This window comes from Biomphalaria glabrata, chromosome 10 (genome assembly GCF_947242115.1).
Source record: "Biomphalaria glabrata chromosome 10, xgBioGlab47.1, whole genome shotgun sequence".
Classification (NCBI taxonomy): Eukaryota; Metazoa; Mollusca; class Gastropoda; family Planorbidae; genus Biomphalaria; species Biomphalaria glabrata.
In genome coordinates this window covers 6831359-6853618 of record NC_074720.1, presented here as the reverse complement: position 1 = coordinate 6853618, position 22260 = coordinate 6831359, and the positions used below count along the sequence as shown (strand labels likewise).

The 22260-nt window shown below is 36.5% G+C and overlaps 2 protein-coding genes across 2 annotated transcripts in view; one reads left to right on the top strand and one right to left on the bottom strand.

Annotated features, from left to right (window-relative positions):
- Positions 1-10438, bottom strand: part of LOC106079354 (U1 small nuclear ribonucleoprotein 70 kDa-like) — a 55859-nt gene extending 45421 nt beyond the window's left edge. Inside the window, exon 1 of the mRNA XM_013240513.2 lies at positions 10114-10438. Coding sequence (XP_013095967.1) covers positions 10114-10257 — 144 coding nt within the window. The 5' untranslated portion in view covers positions 10258-10438. The remainder of the gene's footprint in view (positions 1-10113) is intronic.
- LOC106079353 (potassium voltage-gated channel subfamily A member 1-like) overlaps positions 1-22260 on the top strand; it is a 105962-nt gene that overhangs the window by 12670 nt on the left and 71032 nt on the right. The window contains exons 2-4 of the mRNA XM_013240512.2: positions 2864-3057; positions 3396-3545; positions 11561-15340. Of these exons, the coding sequence (XP_013095966.1) occupies positions 2864-3057; positions 3396-3545; positions 11561-12989 (1773 nt within the window). The 3' untranslated portion in view covers positions 12990-15340. The remainder of the gene's footprint in view (positions 1-2863; positions 3058-3395; positions 3546-11560; positions 15341-22260) is intronic.

Sequence of the window (22260 nt, the reverse complement as noted above, 5' to 3'; positions counted from 1 at the left end):
TTAGATATTTTAATTTGTGTGCTTTGGGTGTTGGCAGTGGTTTCCTATTATTTCAAACCCAGATATAGCGTAATGGTCTTCACTTTGTTTCTGTTTCAAAGTTACGAGTATTAATAAAAGCAAGGTCTCAAATATACAACATACTTGAAGAGGACTAGTATTGGTGTTCATACTGTTCAACTTAGACTAAAACTGGCTTTTCTACAATCCCCCATAAAAAAAAATAGTTTGATATTGACTGTGCGATTGATGTAGATAGCGCGCACACGCACAAGGTTTGCCTAACCTGTCCACTCCTGCAGACCCTTAACTCCAAACTAGTTCCACAAATATTTGTACCCTCTTTCCATCCTTAAGTGACACCCAATCTCACACATCAATCTTCAGCGCGTGCCTGCACGGTGTGAAGAAATGAGTACGAGAAACAGAAGGTAGGTTGGAAATGATGCCATACTGTGCAAGATGGGAGGGGGGTACATCAAGGAATGGGGGCTTTTTTTTTTTTACCTAATGCAATCATTTTATCAAGCGTCTGATGGAACGGAATAAAAAGATTTTTTTCCCTCGTACGGTACCGAGTAGACCAAAGGAGTAAAAAAAAATAAAAAAATTCACCCCACGGAAGACAATATATTCGCTAGTACATGGGCTGGAGATTAACGTAGGTTGTTGTGAAGGTACCAGGCCTGTGTCTCGACGTGAGCACTGGTACACGTGTGTGCAGAGGTGTACCACACTTAACGGTAACGTTTCTACATCTGCTTTCAAGATCTTTTTGTTTTTAAATTCCAATTCTTGATGTCAGTGGCGTGTGTGACGTTCAGACTTTACGGACCATTTACATCGACATCTTGGTTTTAGTGCTGGCCGTGTGTTGCTTGCGCGCGCGCGTGTGTGTGTGTTCATTTAACACGCAGTGACAAGAGGAAGTCTGCGGTAACACAGGGAAGAGCAGGTGAACTCATTTCATTAGGCCTACCACACACACTACAGTCTGCCTGTTTACCTTCACTGTCTAGTCATTGGAAACACACATCAGCTCAAGGCCTGACTCCACTTTCTACAGACACAATGCGTAGTAACATTACATTCTGTACTCTTATTAATATAATGAATGACTAGTTAGACTTGCATTTCATTGGAGTATTTTCTCAACATAAATATAGAAGTAAATACCGTTATAAATATAACACTATATACCCACCCCCACCAACTAATTTCTCCCTCCTCAAGTGGTCCAAATGCTACAGACAAAATGTGGGGAGTCATCATATTAAGATTTACTTCATATTTGTATTTTGCCCTTTTTTAGCGGCCCCCGAAAGGGGAAAAGACGCTATTAGTTTTGTGCGAAATGTCTGTCCGTCCGTCCCGTTTAGATCTCGTAAACTAGAAAAGATATTGAAAATCCGACATCACAATATTTTAGACCATTCAAAGTTCTGATGCAACGGCTACTTTTTTTTTCTGAAAGCGAAAAATCTAATTTTTAAAATCAGTTATGTAGTTTTTTTAAAGAGAAAAAGCTAATTAGTATGCATTATAAGTTAGACCTAATTTAAAATGAATAGTAATCTTATAAACATCATTTTTCTGAACATTTTTTATTATTATTTTTTTTTTTTTGAGGATTCGAATAAGAGATTGAGCCTTTTCAAAACAATTAGATCAATTATAAGACATCAGTTAGGCCAGGGGAGGCGCGGTGGCTGAGCGGTAAAGCGCTTGGCTTCCGAACCGGGGGTCCCGGGTTCGAATCCTGGTGAAGACTGGGATTTTCAACTTTGGAATCTTTGGGCGCCTCTGAGTCCACTCAGCTCTAATGGGTACCTGACATTAGTTGGGGAAAAGTATAGGCGGTTGGTCGTTGTGCTGGCTACATGACACCCTCGCTAACCGTAGGCCACAAAAACAGATGAACTTTACATTATCTGCCCTATAGACCACAGGGGAAAAAAGGGGAACTACTTAGGCCAGGTTCACATCTAACTTTACATTCACTTACACCTATCCTTTGATCTGCGGGACCGTTGGGGCACTACACAAGATCTGTTAACCTTCTTTCTCCATTCTTATCTCTCATTTGTCTTTGATATAATTTCATTTGAATGTTCTTTCTGAAAATATTGAAGCCTGCCTGGGTGGACCTCTTCGGGGGCCGATTTTGAGTTTGTGTTTCCACACAAACTGTCTTTTGTAACCTTGTTTTTTAACGCATTGTTTTTCTTAAAACTACTCTCTATTTCCCCTGAAGTGTAATTGTGTAATAGAAGACAAGTTTAACTTACATAGAAACAAATGCTAAGAGTATTGACGGTAGTGTTTAGTACACTGTAACATCTATCTACAAGTGGAATGTAGAAACATAGACATTGACACTATCTCAACGAGAATTAGCAAAGAATTTCATTAACTCACGCTTTTCATTATGTTTTTTTTTTGGTCGGACCGAGAACATGTTGAACTTGCTTTTGAACAAGCCCCTTAACTAGCGATGGTTAAAGAAAAAACAGAGCACAAATGACTTAGAATCGTATTCTACTACCTAACATGATCCATTTACAAAGCAACAGTAAGGACTTCATTTCGGAATCGAGGAATGATTTATGAGTGTTTTAAAAACCAAGTCGAGCATTGGTCTATGTAGAGTCATGGAGAAAGAGAGCTACAAATAACTGAGTCGAACACGATCTACAGACAGTTAGGTTTTTGCTAAAGATCAGCTGCAACTTCGTAATGCATGGTCTCTATGGCCCATCGCCCACCACAATGTTTCTCTTAACCCAGATATTTAGATTTCTGTGTACGCTATAACAACCACCACATTGCTAACATTTTATTTTCTCATTCTCTGTTGCTGCAGTCTAAGGACCTCGATGCAGTTGAGTCTCAGCGCCTAGAACGAATCCAAGCCGCTCGACGGATCAAGAGAGTCAAGTCAACCCAAAGTCGACGTTCTTATTCTGCTGACTCGCGCAATGACGAGGGGAGATCCTCGTCTTGTCTACCGAACTGTCTCAGGAGCCAAAGACGTCCAGACAAAGACCGCTTATATAGGTAAGAACTGTACTTCCTTTTCATTCAACACGTGACCATGCCGACACGCAATGCTGAGTTCTTAAAGCATTGCAATGGCATTGATAAGTTATTGAACAGCCTTTGTAACAAGTCAGTGCTCGCATTATAGACACAATTGATATTCAAGACTTCAATCTCAGTCAACCAGAAGATCGCAATTCAAACTAATTTTGTTCTCAGGCTAAGCCACCTAAGTTCCAAGATATGAACAATTTAATCATTCGTTGTCTGTTCTACAAAAAGCTTATATTTGTTTGTCGCTAAGCTAGCGGCTTTATAACATCGAATCGACGGATCTTTTGCTTTTTCTTGTTCAGATCAAGGCAAGAATCTTCCTGTTCAGATTTCCCGTCACCAGACTCCAACCCACCTTCTTATGATGGCGCATGTAGGGGCAGATCACGCTACAACTCAGGAATAGAGGAAAACACGGCCCTGTTAGTGGACGTGACCAGTTCACATATCTCGTAAGTACAACGTGATAGAACGTAGCAGTCACTTGTAAACGAATCATATATCCAACTAAACGTATGCTCGAACCGCAATCCTATACAGCTCACTACATAGGCATACACACAAAATGTAGTTGGGTTTAGAGAAACACCAGCGGTAAATTGTGTTAACAAAATAATCCGATCAAATCTAAGGAGCAGCAATACGAATAATGCATAGGAACAAACACCAATAAATAATACACGTTTCCTGTCTACAATCTACCCAAATGTGAGGACAAAATGTCTAGAGCCATCTCCATGAAACATTATACAATTTCAATAATTTCACACGTTTTTAGGTTAACCTTAATAACGATATTCTATAATAAAATAAACAAGCAGAAACTATATAAAAAAATCAAAATACCCACTGAAACATTAAAAGTGATGTAACAACATGTATTTCTAAGAAGTAGCTAGCCAACCATTCCACCAGTGACCCCCACCCGCCACTTCCTATCTCTGGGTTTCAATAGGCAAACCTTATAGATTAGTGTCGTGTCTGTTATGCCTGTAACAACAGAGAGTGTGTGTGACATTTAGCTTCCACAATTACCAGGCACTAACCCAGGTAAGAGGCACTGTTTATCTCGGCATTGATTTGCAAAGCAAGGATGCTGGAAAAATCAAACATGTTCATGTGGGTGTTACACGGCAGTGCTATAGATTCGAGCATTTGTCCAATGCGGTGGCATGTAGATCTATGCATGTACCATCTCGGACTCTGATCCTTGATGTCATGTCTTTCAAATCAAAGTCAAGAGATTTCACAGCATTGTTTGGGAAACGGAAAAAGAGGAGTCCAAAGATATTCTTCTTGGATATACTGCCTTCAAAGTAAGTTATTTCATTCAAAAGAGAATACTAGGATTGGAAATGTTTTACTACAACCATTTAAATGATTGAATTAATAATTTGTTGAATGAAATCTAAACGAAAATAATAGATAAAGGAGCTGATTGAGGGAAACCAATGCATAAATAGGTAGGTAAACACAATAATTCATTTTGAAAATAATATTTTATATATTATAAACAACACAAATGAAAATATTGACGCGTTCCCCTTATAAGAGCATTTGTCTGTATCGAAAACCAGTGTGTTTAAATATGACAAAGCAGAGAGAAAGAGCATCCAAAATATTGCTATTACCAATAACTAAGAAATAGACAATTGAGTTAGTTTATAACCTGATTACTGCCCTTTAAGCAACAATTTCCGAGATATTTTGCTAAAATAATGATAAGAAAACTCACGAATTAGGTTTAATTTAAACATTGAGGCTATAAAGAAATAAAAGAGGCTTAAAAACCTATATTGAAATTCTTTCTAGTTCACAAATATTGAAATAATTGACTGTATGACAAGAATACCAAATATGCCTACACTGTAATCTAAATAGACAAAAAGAAATTGTAATTGAAAACATACATCTATACATCTGCTATTACTCATGTGGAGAAGTCATTTTAGAGATGTGGTTAGACTGCACTAGACTAAAATTTCTATAAATGAATTTCATTAAAAGAGATTTTTTAAATTATACATTCTTTTTATGTTCTATGACAACCACCTAGCCACCTATTGATACCACCATCTCAATAATGTGATTTCTCCTATTGATACCGCCATCTCAATAATGTGATTTCTAAGTCTTTTTCAAGATCTATAAGATGACCTTCTTCTGATAACCACTGCACTCATACTAATTAAATGTGTGCTGATTGATATCAATCTTTGCTTCAGACAATTTATCAAATGATATTGAACTATATCAGGTATAATATTAAATATCAAGTCTTCTTATGCCATCTATGTAACTAGACAAACCACCTATTTAAACAACTTCTACTAAAGATAAATAATTAATGTTTCAAAACTTTATAAAATCCTAAACTAAAAAAAGAAACATACATGTTCACAATACTTGTGTATCCATCAAATAAACTTCAAAGCAGGACAATCAGAATCACATTTTAGACTTTCATTTTTAAATTATAATTTTCATGACCATTACAGCTTTATAAAAATTTTTACTGTAAAGTAGTGAAACACTATATCATAAAAATTATAGTCTTAATTATCAACTAATAAAATAGTGCTAGCTTGAAGCCACTTTATTTTTTAAATGGTGGCTCCACTATAAGAGAAAATCACAGACTTCTGTTGGAATCCATTTAAATATCAGATAAATCGTATTAAAATTAACAAAATGATTGAGGTCTTTCAAATGAAACATTAACGAAAATGTCATATATTGTTTAAAACTTTTTTTCAACAAAAATTTCATTCTGTACATAAAATTTGATGTGGTACCTCTCTTATCTAGAAAAATAATTGTAATATCTTTACACTGGAGCAAATATGTGAAGGCATTTGTTGTAAACCAAGTCTTCTTGTTAAATGATTTCTAGGATGTTTATATTCTAATGTTCATACTAACAACTATTTATTAACTAACTATAGCAGCATCTTTTTTTTTTAATATAGTGATGGCATACTACTAACTAGCTATATTTAGAAACTATTATCAATGCCCTACCAAAATATTTCAATAGTACATATTAATATTGTGAGTATTTCATTAGGGCTTTAAATGTAAACATTTTACAGACATGCCATAAAAATGTTATTACAATTGAATCAGAAATTTTACTGGATTCAAAATGGCTGTACTTAGTTTCACCTTAATTTTTAAAAATGTTATTCGTTGTTGCAAAAATGGAGTCAATGGTTTAAACAAATTCCTACTTTGCAAAGTTCATTCATATCATGTACACAAAGACTTGGCAATAGGTTGCACTACTTTACCCATAGCATATACTATGACACTAGCATATATACTATGACACAGTCTTTACTTTATATTTATAAATGAAACATACATTTCAGGTATATAATGGAAGTATTGATATAATGCATTTTTTATTGGGACAAAATGGTGAATTAAATACATACATACAACATGCTAGCATAGTTCATTGCTTCAACACGTAGCATCACATTTATATTCATAAGGGGTGCCACTTATTTTTAAGTCAATTCTGACATTCAACTTCTCAATCTATGAACACTGAAACTGACATCTCTAGAAACTTGACAGACCTTGAACTTTAGTGCGTACATGCATAATGTTCGATTGAAATTCGTGTCAGAACTAAGTGAACAATCACATAGAATTTAATTTGTACATTTTCTTTCATATTTGCATTCTTTGTCGCTCTAATTAAATTAAAATACTGTTGGCTCTTGATACTCCAAAAGTTACAGAGCCTATGGCTTGCTGGATAACCGAAAATACTAGATTACCAAAGTTTAGACATACTTCAAAGAATTTAAACTTGTATATGTCTAGAAATTATGTTTCAATGGAATAAAATAAACAATACCCCCCTCCCAAAAAAACAACAACATGATTTCAGCTTTCAGTTACTGTACTAAATTACCTCCATTCTAAAACCTACAGTATACATTAACTACATCAATTTATGGCAACACTGCGCCAGATTACTGAGTGTGTCTGATTATCAAGGGTAAACTGTATAATAGAACAAAATACCTCACAGATAAAAAAATTGTATGAATGTATGAACTTAAATTGCAAAATTGATGTAATTCAGTGGGGTGTAGATCTGATTGGAATAATAGTTAATCTAAATATGAGTCGGGGAGTGTTGGAAAAGAGATGAAACTTGTGATGCAAAAGTTGGATTAGTCAAAGTGTTTAGTTAAGAAACTTGACCATGTTTGATTTTTGACATATATTCACATAGTCTAAATACAAGAGTCTACATCTACACCAAAATGAACATTGATAATTGATCTTCTAGCTTCAGGTTAAACCTAGACTATATCCAACATTTTTTTAGGTTCGAAATCAAGAATAGATCATTCTACAGGTAGGGCTCTGCCATCTTCACTCTACAATAGTGTGGTTTCTCAGGCTTGTTTATCATTTAAGGAGTAATGCAACTTAACTCAAGAAGACATTTCATCTAGACTTAGTAGACCTAGTATTTAGATCTGAACTATTAATCGTGACTGTGGCTCTATTTAAATTTAGAAAATGTCTCAATAAGATCTAGGCTAGAGTCTACCTAGGGCATAAAATGTTTACATTCTAAATTATTCAATTATTAAATTAAAAAATACTAAGCCAAAAAAAAATTAATACTATCTTATTCATGGTAAACCAGTTACAAGCATAAAAACTCAAAATACCTAGGTATTATAATAAATGGAAAGTTATGATGGAATCCCCATTTTGATGAGATTGTTAAAAAATCTAAAAAAGCACTGGGGTTTATTAAAAGAATGCTTTTTTTTTTTTTTTTTAACAGATATCACAAGAATGTATATAAGTAAAATTATATTTAACCTTGGCTAGACCAATATTATACATCCACAGGGACCCTTCCGCTCAAGAAAACAAAGTAACTAAAACAGACTCAAAATAGAGCCATGAGATTTAAAATAAACCTTTATAAAACCACTAAACTTAAAGTTACCTATAGACAAAAAAACTAAAACGTTAAGTAGTATTAATAAATAATACACTTAACTATATGCATCACTTTCAATCCTAATTGACCATACCATCGTTGATTTGACCACATTTAATTATATTTGGTTTTATATACATTAATTTGTGTTATATAAAGCGTACATGCAGCAGCCATTCCCTTCTAATTCTATACCAAATAAAATATTTTTTTATTACAAAGTTATTGAAGTTTAATCATAACAGAGAAGTGAACAACAAATGAACAAAATAAATAATTCGATCGGTTCATGGTAAATAATTACGGAGAGAAAGAGTTAACACAACGTAATAAATATTTAGAATAATTGCTAAAAAATAAATAAAAAGGCAAAATTCTTATTCCATATTAATGTTGGAACTAATTCGTTTAAGTGCTCCTTCCTCCCTTGCGATTTGAGCATGGAATGGATTGCAGAATCAGCCAGGAATATCAAGGACTTCTAAGTATTTACCAACATGCACAACTAGATTAAGACATGGATACACAAAGATGGTAGTTATCTTGTGTTTTGAAGGAACAACAGTAATTTATTCAATAAGATGAAAAGATAAATAAAACATGCTTTGGTAAATTGAAAGTCTTGCAGGTTGCAATCTTACACACAGAACAGACCTAACAAATTTGTGACCATAGACAAAATTAATAACACTATATAAACTAAGACATAAAATATGAGAAACATGAGCTGGAAGACAAACCAGTATAGGGGAAAATGTGAGCCTTTGAAACCCAGAGACTGAAAAGTGGCACCACTGATTTACAATCACATTTTTTTCCCTTATTTCTAATTGTTTTTAGAACTGGCACAATATTTTAAAATATAGATATATACTATACTATACTATGTCTATTTAAATTTTCAGCTTAAAATACGACTGTCGTTTGCAAGCTGAATTATAATTATATTTTTTGGCTAGCTATTGAAGTAAAAGTATGAAAAATAGTAATAATTAGTTAGACCTCAGAAACTCTAGTTTCTAGGTATTGAGTTATATTGTAGACAGATGTCAATATATAGATCTACATAAATATAGACTAGAATCTAGATTGATCTTAGAATCTAGATTGATCTAGATTCTAATTTAATTCTAAACGTAACTAGAATTTTTTTTTAATTGGTCAAAATGTATTTATAGTTATACACTACATCTAGACCTAATTCCTAGATGTCTACACTATCACTAACAGTAGATATAGTGACTCGATTCTATCTGGAATATAGATCTGACCTCTGCAGTCTAATTTCAAATTATACAACACTCCCTACATGTAGTCATAACTCAGTAATTACACTACACTGACTAAAGGTAGAAAAAGGATGATCACTATTTTATATAGATCTAAAATTTTATATCTAGAATAATCTAAATTTAGATTATTCTAGATCCAACATCTAATTATAATAACAATAGAATGAATAGATATACAATCTACAGATATATATATAGATAACATACTAGTACTAGAATGTCTAGATCTATAATTCTATATAGATCTATATTATTGCTTATATTCTTATAAATAACATATTCTTATCTAGTCAGGTCTGTCAGGACTATTGATATTCTATTATTAAAAATAATTTAAATCAAGCTAGCATGGCCGGCATGGGGATGTTACATGTATAAATAATAATATAATTATTATAATTACTATAAAAAAAAACCACTAAGATTAACAAAACAAAAGTAGATTATAGATCTAGATCTTAAGAAGTTTAGCTGAAAAGGCTCTTTCAAGTAGATCTTGATATAAATGTAATCTGTAGTTCTAGATCTAGAGTCTAGTATCTAGATTATATTTATAGATCTAGTATGAACTGTATAAGTTCCGCCATTTTGAATGGCCCTCTACTAGATTAGTGGTTGTCTAGATATAGAAATAAAAATATCTCTACTAGACTAGATTTAGATCTTGATAATAGATCTTTTTAGACCTATACTGTGTAAAGGAAAGAAAAATGTCAGTTAAAAACATTTTAAAATGCAATAGATTACCTCAAAACCATCTAAAAATGACGAAACACCCAAGTACGGAGCTCGTTTCTTTTCGTGTGGAAGTTTGTCGGCAGGGGGAAGATAGATAAGTGGATCTCTAGCGGCAAACAAAGCAAGTAAATTCGGTGGAAGATACTGCGTCATTTTGTTCAGCTGTTTAAAATTTTAACATAATAACACTATATAATATCCTGTGCTCGTAAGTTTAAGTGAAAATTTATAAAATAAGCCTTTGACTTTGGTGGGACTCACAAACAATGTCTGGTCGGATTGTTTTCTTCCGTTTCACGCGGCTTTACCACGTTCCTCTCTTCGCCGGCAAACGAGAAGTTCCAAGCATTGATTCAATACCAGTAAACTTGTGACGTACTACGCGGTGCAGGGTAACAAAATTACTGCAGCAAATTACGTGAGTTCGGAGATAATGTTAATGTTTATTAGTGAATAAATTAAGTGTCTATTACAATTGTTTCTTAACACATGGTAATATACCAAAATAAATATTTTAAATGTGTTTTATTTTTAACGAAGGAAAATATGATAAATAAATAAGTGTTGTATAAAAACACTGATTGGTCGATGCAAGAACGACTGGGAATAAATCCCCCTGTTACTTAATTTAGCATACGCACTTAAGACATTCTTGAATGTCTACAAAGGTAAGTAGTTTGCAATAGTTAAGCGTAGCAGTTAAATAATCTTATTTGGGAGTTTTTCGGAAGCTTATTTGAATGGATTTATCAAACGCGGACTGTGTAAGCATAACTAAGTATGTAACCAACGAGTGGACCAATCGGCTGTGTCGAAGCGCCATAGCACACTCCTGTGTGAATCGAGGGCATAAGCAGGAACGAGTGGTGTCTATTTTTACTTGTAAATCATTAGGCCCAGCGCTCACGCTAGCATTGCGCGTAAACTCGTGTACTGTTCAGATCAGAGTCGCTTGTTTGGCATTAATCATTCAGATCGTTTATAGTGTTGACATTTTTTTTTCAATCTGTGAGGCGATGCCACGCTAGGAAGAAAAAAAGTGGATATAGCAGAGCAGAAGTATGGCATTTGTGTTCATGCTTTGAGGATACTACAGGTATCGATGTGACTCTTTTAAAACATTTTCAGTGTATCTAATCGCAGACTAAAGTCGTATCTGACGTCAAAGTAATCGATCTCATCCGGGGAACGTTAGAATTATTTACGTCCGCCATATTTGTCGATTGTTATGAACACGCGCAGCCGAATTCGCCATTGTTTTTTGGGGAGGGAGATGTTAGGCATTTAAAGAGACAACCATAGGGAGCTTTGGCGAGGGTGGGACTAATGCAGGCTGCAACATGGAGGTTGCCATGGCGGGGATCGAGGGGAACGGGGGCCCGGCTGGCTACCGGGACTCTTACCATTCCACAACGCACCGATCTCAATTACGATCCTCCAATCTTCCTAATTCCAGGTCATTTCCGAAGCTCTCTGAAGAAGACCATGACGATGGGATGGGACCACCCGGGAACGAGTATGACTGCAGCTGTGAGCGCGTCGTGATCAACGTCAGCGGCCTGCGCTTCGAGACCCAGCTCAAGACGCTGAACCAGTTCCCCGACACGCTCCTCGGGAACCCTTCGAAAAGGAACCGCTACTACGACCCGCTGCGCAACGAGTACTTCTTCGACAGGAACAGGCCCAGCTTCGACGCCATCCTCTACTTCTACCAGAGCGGCGGGCGGTTGCGGCGCCCCGTCAACGTCCCCTTGGACGTATTTTCCGAGGAGATCAAGTTCTACGAGCTAGGAGAGAGCGCCTTCGAGCGATACCGCGAAGATGAAGGCTTTATCAAGGAAGAAGAGAAGCCTTTGCCCCAGAACGAATTCCAAAGACGAGTGTGGCTTTTGTTCGAGTACCCTGAAAGCTCCGCGGCTGCCAGGTTGTGTGCCATCTTCTCAGTAGTTATTATTCTATTGTCCATTGTTATATTCTGCTTAGAGACCCTGCCACAGTTTAAGCACTACAGGGTCATCAACGCTACGGTCAACGATTCCAAGGAGTCCATTGAGGAGGATGATATTCCAAAGTTCAACGAGCCATTCTTCATCATTGAAACGTGTTGTATTATATGGTTCACCTTTGAACTTCTGGTTCGGTTCGCTTCCTGCCCAGAGAAGCTGGGCTTCTTCAAGAACATCATGAACTGTATCGACATCGTGGCCATCATTCCATACTTCATCACGCTGGGGACGGTCGTAGCTGACCAGAGCAAGAGCAATAATCAAGCCATGTCTCTGGCTATCCTCAGGGTCATCCGACTCGTTCGGGTCTTCAGGATATTCAAACTTTCCAGACACTCCAAAGGTCTTCAGATACTGGGTCAAACCCTTAAGGCCAGTATGCGAGAGCTCGGCCTCCTGATCTTCTTCCTCTTCATCGGCGTCATCCTGTTTTCCAGCGCAGTCTACTTCGCCGAAGCCGACGCTGACCAGACTCATTTCAAAAGTATTCCTGACGCTTTTTGGTGGGCGGTGGTCACCATGACAACTGTAGGCTATGGAGACATGATGCCGATAGGAGTCTGGGGAAAATTAGTAGGGTCACTCTGCGCTATAGCCGGTGTGCTGACCATCGCTCTTCCAGTCCCTGTGATCGTTTCTAACTTCAATTACTTTTACCACCGCGAAGGTGAAAACACGGACAAGGGTCAGTACAAGCACGTCCAGTCCTGCTCAAATTATCCAGAGAAGAAAGATTCGCTTGATTCGGAATGTGGGTCAGACATAATGGAAATGGAAGAAGGCAACCACAGCTCTCTATTGACTGACAAGGTGACAGAAAATCACGCAATCAAGCCCAACAACCCAGGTGTTGATTACGGCCTGGAGACTGATGTATGATATACCGCACATCTGGGGTATGGTTGACTCATAGATTTATCTAATTCTCCCCCCGGATCGTTTCGCTCCTTCCTACAAGACATCACAAACAATAGCAACACAACAATGCACTTTATCCCCCAACTGGAAAACCAAATCGCAGTGGTTCGTACTGCTAGTGGTTCGCACTGCTTTTTGGTACTGCTCATGTTCCGAAACCAACTGTCAGTTCGGACGAAATGATTCTCAAACGGTCGCACAGAGCACCGATATGTTTGTGAAAGTACCACCTAAACCCGAATCACGTTTTCTTTGGGTTTAACTGGGTTTTTTTTTTCTTCTTCTTCTTCCTTTTTATACTTCTTCGGACTTTTATAATATAGCATATACTTTTTAATCTTATATAGACTTGCCCAAAAATAACCACTCTAGTTGACTACCTAAGCATTCTATTTGCATGCATTTCTATACCTTCATTGACGTGGTCTTCACACACTCTTGTAAATATATTCGTTAATTTATCAGTTTTATTTTTGACTTACCACTGACACTCGTGATGGATATCACACTCACGATTTTCACAATTTTTTTTCCCGCCAATTCAAAAACAAAACATCGAAATTTCAGTCAAGTGATTCATGTAAAGTGATTCGCTTTTTTTTCTGATTAATTTGAACTTATGAATAGAACAAAAGACTACCGTGATAGAGTTCTATGTTACATGCTCTATGTTACTATTTATTTGTAACATTTGTATATTGATAGGTGGCAAAAATTTTCATAAAATAGCAACACAATTTATTTTTTCATATGTCCGAATATGGAAATAATAACTTTTTTTTTTACCAGCATTAGCGTATTTGCTTTAAAATATTTCTATGATATTTGTAATATTTTAAATAATTTAAACTAACATTTTTTACCAGTATACCTGTGAAAGGAAAAAAAATATTAATGGACGTTTTGTTCTCTCCATTTTTATTTAGAAATATTTCACACACACAAAAAAACCAACATAAAAAGCCGAATTATTTATGTTCTTATGAAAAGGTATTTATTTATTCTGAACATTTTCCAATGTCCCGAGTGAGATTACTTTGTTAAGGCTAGAATACCGGCTGTCCAAATGTCCATATATCTAATTTTATAAGCGAAACAAACAATCTTGAAGCAGCAACAACAAGTAGTACATAGTTAAATAATTGTTGCTTATTTAACTGACACGAAACTCCAAGATACATTTGTCAAATTCTTTTGGCATTTAAAAAAAACAAACAACTATGCACAATATTTTTATCATGTATTGTTCCTATTTTTTTTTTATCTTCAAACAAATATATAATGCAGATTGTACACAGATGCTGTACAATACCAACATACATAAACACACACATTTAAAAAAATATATATATTTTAAATCATATTTTAATGTCATAAATTTGGACAATTCTGTGATGACATTACTGCATGCGACATTAGTTATGTCACGTTTAGGTCTAGTTAAGTCTGTTGTTCGTTAAAACTCTGGCCATTGTCAAACCCCAATTTACCAGATCTGCATTTTATTTTCTCATTTCTATTAATTTTTTCTATAAAGTACTGTGTCGGCCATTAGCCAGGGGTTTACCTTCATTTAGTTTGATATTTCATCGTATTAACTCAACACATCTAAGGTGATAGTCTATGTGAATATATTTCGGTTTTCAAAATTACATTGTCTAGGATATGACAAGTTTTGAAAGTGCATTAGAGTGCCCCTCCCATTTGTTTTGTTCAATTTTGGCCTACTGGACAGTTTCGTCATTTACATAGTTTTCCTCAATTTTAGCATTTTTTGTTTACCTTATGCATTGAATGCTAGTTGCTCAGAAGCCTGGCTAAATCAGAAAGACGAAGTCCTTAATGTTCGTTCATTGATACATTAGAAAGTGGAGGATTCAAGTTTCTTCGTTATTCCAACAAGAAATATTCATCTTCTGACCCCATTTTGTTTCAAGCGTCCAATCAGGGAATAACCATCGATCTACACGCAGACGATGCCTGCCATCGTTATCAGCATCTAACACGCCAGTGATCTAGCTGTTATTGCTGGATCGTCCTTTTTGGACTTGCATCTCAGCAACTGGGGCAGCCCAGAGGTAGCAACTGGGGCAGCCCAGAGGTAGCACCTGGGGCAGCCCAGAGGTAGCATCTGGGGAAGCCCAGAGGTAGCATCTCGACCGTCCTCCTTCAGTAATGACAGCACAGGAGACATCTCGCAGTTCGTCCTGCACAATACAGTAGCAACATCTCCTAACTTTCTGGCGGAAACATCAGCAGACGTGGCGAAGATTAATTGGTCATACTTCTGCTTCCTGTCATTGCAAACAGCGGTAAGTACCCTTTGATTCTTCTTTCACTGTTAGTCTAGTAACTCTAGGTTGTTTTTTTTTCAACTTTCATATTTTGTTTCCATCACATGTTTGGTCTACTTCCTTCATTTCACATATCCAACTATACAAATGAATATTTAATCGAGTATGGCTCTACTAATTCTTTACACTGAATACACATTCTAACATCATTTGTGAACTCCAAATTGAGAAGCGCCCCATAACCAAAAGCAGTACCCGATCTCATGTTGCAACACGTTCTTTGTGTTTTAGCTCCAATCAGCTATTCCAGTAAATCGTTGTAATTAATTAAAATTGAATAAAACTTGAACCATCTTTAAAAACAAATAAACACTACTTGTATTTACAATAATTACATTTTTGAATTCAAATTAGAAGTATGTGCAAACACCAGGGAACTTTTTTTTTTTGGACAATTTAAAACAACAACTCACTCTCAAAACTAGACGTCTTACTGTCGTCTTCAGGATGCATTTATCCCCCATTTCATACACACACACACTTCAACATTCACTCCCCTGTTTATAACTTCAACTACGACCAACTTCCATGTGGGTACATCCGAATCTATTCAGTTTATACACTTGTCTTGTCTTGGATTGTGTGTATTGTCTGATAGTATTTCACTTATTACGCTAGCCCGAACACATCCAAAGGACACAATAATGAACTGTATACTTAATAAAACTTGTGAAGACTTCAACTGATGTTTATATACAGATGGGGATGATCGTCTTGTCAACGTATCCGTCGTTTGAACTATTAGGTTCTTGACTAGACTTCTTTTCTCAAGCCTTAGCCATATTCTTCTATCACGTGCCCGTTTTCTGCAACGTTATTCGTCTGTCTGATTACGTCACTACTTTTACCGTCGCTAAAAAACAATGCACAATATATTTATTTACAAAACTAACCTAATCTCTAAACTAAACTAGGTCACTACATAATCAAATTATCGGTTTGGTTTTTACTCATGGTGGCATCAGAAACACGCACCATCACGCCATAACTCCTCAGCATAGCATTTATCGCACCAGTTCATTATAAAACAAACATGGTATTGACTGGAAGCCTTTGAGTCCCTTGAGTTAGTGGAGTTTTGACTTGAGTTGACTGGGTTTTGACTTGAGTTGTCTGGGTTTTGACTTGAGTTGTCTGGGTTTTCATATGGCGAAGAAATACCTGTTAGATTGCAGGGGTTCTCAGCCTGTGGATCGCGACCCCCCTTGGGGGTCGATTGACGATTTGCCAGGGGGTCGCCTAAGATCATCGAAAATATGGATTGTTATTGTCTATTCTTCTATTGCTGTATGTTTGTGTGTGTGTGGGGGGGGGGGGTTGCGGCAGAGTGGGAGATTGTAAAAAGGGGTCGCCGAGCATAAAAGGTTGAGAAGCGCTGTGTTAGAGTATAATTAAAATTATGATTCTTGTTTTAGGTTCACATTTCGCAGTGGTAACAAACACGTTCTGAAAGGGTTGGAACCTAGCATAAGTTTTTTTTTGTGGTCTACGGTTAACGAGGGTTTCATGTGGCCAGCACAACGACCAACCGTCTTTACTTTTCCCCAACTATGCTCAGGTACCCATTAGAGCTGGGTGGACAAAGAGACGCCCGAAGATCCCAAAATTAAAAATCAAAGGATTCGAGCCCCTTGCTATGTAATAATCTTCATTTCTGAAATGCATGTCACGTCTGAAACTTTAACAAGGAACATAAAAAGTTTTTAAAATCAATGTCTCCTTTTATGAATTTGAATAGTAACCTCTAATTTCTCATCCATTTATTTCTTGGAATGTTTCATTATTGCAAAAAGTCTTTCCAGTAAGATTTGCACAGTCAAATTTTTCTATTAAACTTCCAGATAAGGATTTCTAATTCATCGTCATCATCATCAAACTCCATCTGAGTGAGGGCTTGAGAGGCTTGATTTCTAATTCATTATTATCAAACTCCATCTGAGTGAGGGCTTGAGAGGCTTGATTTCTAATTCGTCATTATCAAACTCCATCTGAGTGAGGGCTTGAGAGGCTTGATTTCTAATTCATTATTATCAAACTCCATCTGAGTGAGGGCTTGAGAGGCTTGATTTCTAATTCATCATTATCAAACTCCATTTGAGTGAGGGCTTGAGAGGCTTGATTTCTAATTCATCATTATCAAACTCCATTTGAGTGAGGGCTTGAGAGGCTTGATTTCTAATTCATCATTATCAAACTCCATTTGAGTGAGGGCTTGAGAGGCTTGATTTCTAATTCATCATTATCAAACTCCATTTGAGTGAGGGCTTGAGAGGCTTGATTTCTAATTCATCATTATCAAACTCCATCTGAGTGAGGGCTTGAGAGGCTTGATTTCTAATTCATCATTATCAAACTCCATTTGAGTGAGGGCTTGAGAGGCTTGATTTCTAATTCATTATTATCAAACTCCATCTGAGTGAGGGCTTGAGAGGCTTGATTTCTAATTCATCATTATCAAACTCCATTTGAGTGAGGGCTTGAGAGGCTTGATTTCTAATTCATCATTATCAAACTCCATTTGAGTGAGGGCTTGAGAGGCTTGATTTCTAATTCATCATTATCAAACTCCATTTGAGTGAGGGCTTGAGAGGCTTGATTTCTAATTCATCATTATCAAACTCCATTTGAGTGAGGGCTTGAGAGGCTTGATTTCTTATTCATCATTATCAAACTCCATTTGAGTGAGGGCTTGAGAGGCTTGATTTCTAATTCATCATTATCAAACTCCATTTGAGTGAGGGCTTGAGAGGCTTGATTTCTAATTCATTATTATCAAACTCCATCTGAGTTAAGGCTTGAGAGGCTTGATTTCTAATTCATCATTATCAAACTCCATTTGAGTGAGGGCTTGAGAGGCTTGATTTCTAATTCATCATTATCAAACTCCATTTGAGTGAGGGCTTGAGAGGCTTGATTTCTAATTCATCATTATCAAACTCCATTTGAGTGAGGGCTTGAGAGGCTTGATTTCTAATTCATCATTATCAAACTCCATTTGAGTGAGGGCTTGAGAGGCTTGATTTCTAATTCATCATTATCAAACTCCATCTGAGTGAGGGCTTGAGAGGCTTGATTTCTAATTCATCATCATCAAACTCCATTTGAGTGAGAGCTTGAGAGGCTTGATTTCTAATTAATAAGACGGTGCACAAAATCTTTATGTACGCAGATTTATTCATTTCGCTCTTTACTGCAGTGTTTCCCAAATTGTGTTCCGCGAGGCCTGAATAGGTGTTCCACGAACTACTGGAATAATTAGCTAGTAGGCAGTCACGTGAATTAATCTCTCTAAAAACATATAAGCAAAGTGTTCCGCTAAATACTCGGAATGGAAAAAGTATGGGGAAACACTGCTCTACTGAATACAAACTCAAATAATAATAATAATAATCTTTATTATCCTTAAGGAAATTTGTCTTACAATTTGTGCATTACACCAAACAAAACATTATAAGTTATAACTATAGAAAACCAAAATATACATTTACACCAGACTCACTCATAATTTACATGTGAAAAGTTTATATCAGATAGTTTCCATTTAATGATTTGATTGCCAGGGGAACAAAAGAGTGTTTGTGTCTGTTTGTCTTTGCTATCGGTGTCTTGTATCTCTTTTGTGATGGTAAAATCACAAAAACATGACTCAAAGGGTGATTTTTTATTTCTAGAATCTTTTTAGCTTTTTTATGGATGTTTGTCTCAGCTGCCCAAATGGGGTTTGTTTTTCGCCAACGACTTTACCAGCAACATTTAGGTAATTCCCGCTAAGCCGTGTTCTAAAAAAAAAAGACTATAACTATATAACAGTCCAACCAAAGTTTTTACCGTCTGACTGACTAGGACTTTATTGTGTAGTTTGTTTTGTTTTTTATCCAAAAAATATAAATAGTCTGTTATAATTTTAGGAAAATTGCTGTCGACAAACCCTCCCAAGGTCCACACATGAAGAGTTAGCAAGCTGATAGGAGGATCTGTAATAACAAAAAGAACATTGCGGTATCTTGCAGTATCATACATTCAAACATTTGGAACGGTTGAAGTGAATATCTACGCCACTGTTACCATGCAATGAATTTCACCAACCCTTTTCTTTTTTTTTCCCCTCTATAGGGAAATATTTGGAAACTTTTGGATGACGCCATGGCTTATTTGAATAAGTTGTGACGTGTCAACAAACATCTCCATTTCAAATAGTCGTTACTGCTGGTTGGCTAAGAACATGTGCTATCATCTGCTGTTAGTGATGTATGGCCAAGTAATCTGTATTACCATGTGCTCTATGGCCACGTAATCTGTATTACCATGTGCTCTATGGCCACGTAATCTGTATTACCATGTGCTCTATGGCCACGTAATCTGTATTACCATGTGCAGTATGGCCACATACTGTATGGCCAGATATTCTGTATTACCATGCTCTGAATGACCACGTAGGCCTACTCACGTACTGTATGGCCACTTACTGTATGGCCAAATAATTCCCATGTATATTTTCAGCTTCCATCTGCTAGCCTAAGGAAGCTTGTTAAAAATCTATCTTCTTCTACTTCTTCTTCTTCTCTCTCTCTCTCTCTCTCTCTGTATTTGTGTATTTAATTATATTACAATATAACATAACATTTACTTCTATGCATGTGTGATATCCATTACGGTAATTTTAAATTATTCATATTATCTCAGTAATGTCTGGGATAAAACAGACTTCTGATTCTATGAATATAAAGACACATGACTATTATTTTACAGACTTCGGATTCTTAGACTATACATAGGCTACTTCTGATTCTCTGATTATACATACTTCTGATTCTATGAATATAAAGACACATGACTATTATTTTACAGACTTCGGATTCTTAGACTATACATAGGCTACTTCTGATTCTCTGATTATACATACTTCTGATTCTATGATTATACATAGGCCTACTTCTGATTCTATGATTATAGATACTTCTGATTCTATGATTATACATACTTCTGATTCTATGATTATACATACTTCTGATTCTATGATTATACATACTTCTGATTCTATGATTATACATACTTCTGATTCTATGATTATACATACTTCTGATTCTATGATTATACATAGGCCTACTTCTGATATGATTATAGATACTTCTGATTCTATGATTATACATACTTCTGATTCTATGATTATACATACTTCTGATTCTATGATTATACATACTTCTGATTCTATGATTATACATACTTCTGATTCTATGATTATACATAGGCCTACTTCTGATTCTATGATTATACATACTTCTGATTCTATGATTATACATAGGCCTATTTCTGATTCTATGATTATACATACTTCTAATTCTATGGTTATACATTCTTCTGATTATGTCCTACTTTAATATTCAATGTAAAAACAAACTTAGTCAACAAACTATATCTTGCACACTTAGCTTGTGCGTGTATGCGTGTGTGTGTGTGTGTTTGCCTCGCCTTGTCAGCCGGCTTCTGGTCCATCCATATTTTGTCACACAACTCGCTCTCTCCCCTCCCTGTTTGGCCCATCCGTTTCTTCCCTGGCTGTCCGTATCATGCAAGATATTGATCCGTGGTTTTTTTTTATTTTGGTGACTTTCTCTGGTGTGTCTCCACTTGTGCTCACCCACACATTTTGTGTATATCTACATTCCCACCCCTTCTTCCCAGGCCCTCGCCTTCCCCTGTCTTGCTGAGCTCTTCTTTCGTGTGTGTGTGTGTGTGAGAGAGAGAGAGATATTTTGTGGTGGGGGAGATTCGCTTCAGCATCCGAGGTACCAATACATAATCATACCAGAGCTGCTTTTGTAGTTTGATTTTGAGAATTCATACGAATGCTTTGTATAACAGAGCATTACAAAACGCATTTAATTCTGCAATGTATATGCATACTTAGAAACATGTGCTTAGTATTTCACCCTCTGCTACTTGTACATAATTCTACATTCTTATATAAACGCTAGGCTGAGTTGCTTTTGTTGACTTTTTTGGTCACTGCAATATTTGGGATTCATGCTGTTAAATACTGGCAGAGTTCTAAATTATACATCTTTAACATGATATAGAATCCTTTTCACAGTTCTCGCTATTATTGCACATCTAAAATCAGATGCAGATCTTTTGAGACTTTCGACAGAAATCATGTACATATCTGTGGAACCTAACATCTCGAGAGACGATCTTTTCCCTTTGCGACTTAGATCTTCTCTTTGATGGGGGCAAAGCTTAGGCGGAAATTTCGCAAGTGCTTGGCTGCCCACACTGGCCTCACTTGCATACTGACCGGATCCAAAGGAATGGAACACCATCGTAATTTGGGGTCAGGTTGCTGAAGGAGTTTTCCACAGAGCAGTGGTCTTACCAATGTCTTCCCCCCCCCGCCCCCCGTCCGCACCTTTGTCACTGGAAATAACAGCGTCAAAATAGATACGAATAAGACCGTCCGCCAGACAGAACACACGGTTCAATCAGGCCGGTGAGAGGGAGCTCTTGTTCGCTTTTTGCTGGCCTAGAGTTTCAAGAGCCTAAGGTTCAACTCTACCTCACTGTCTCAGAAAAAAGTAGGCAGAGGAGGCCTTATGGGATTGCGAGTGGGGCAACTGCCCTAGACCCCGCGCCCAAGGGCCCCGCGATAAAGAGAATCTGTTGTCACCGTCAGACCATCGTACTTATATTCGTGGCCCTTATATGACACTCGCCCAGGGCCCCACGCACTGCTAAGGTCAGCTCTGTAGTATAGAGATATATAACATTATTAGTCGCTTTGCAACGGATTTGCGTTGCGTGTTACATCTTGGCAATACCAGATTAGTTTGTCATTGATCGAATGCGCTGATTGAAGTAAATACTGACATGACTTATATACT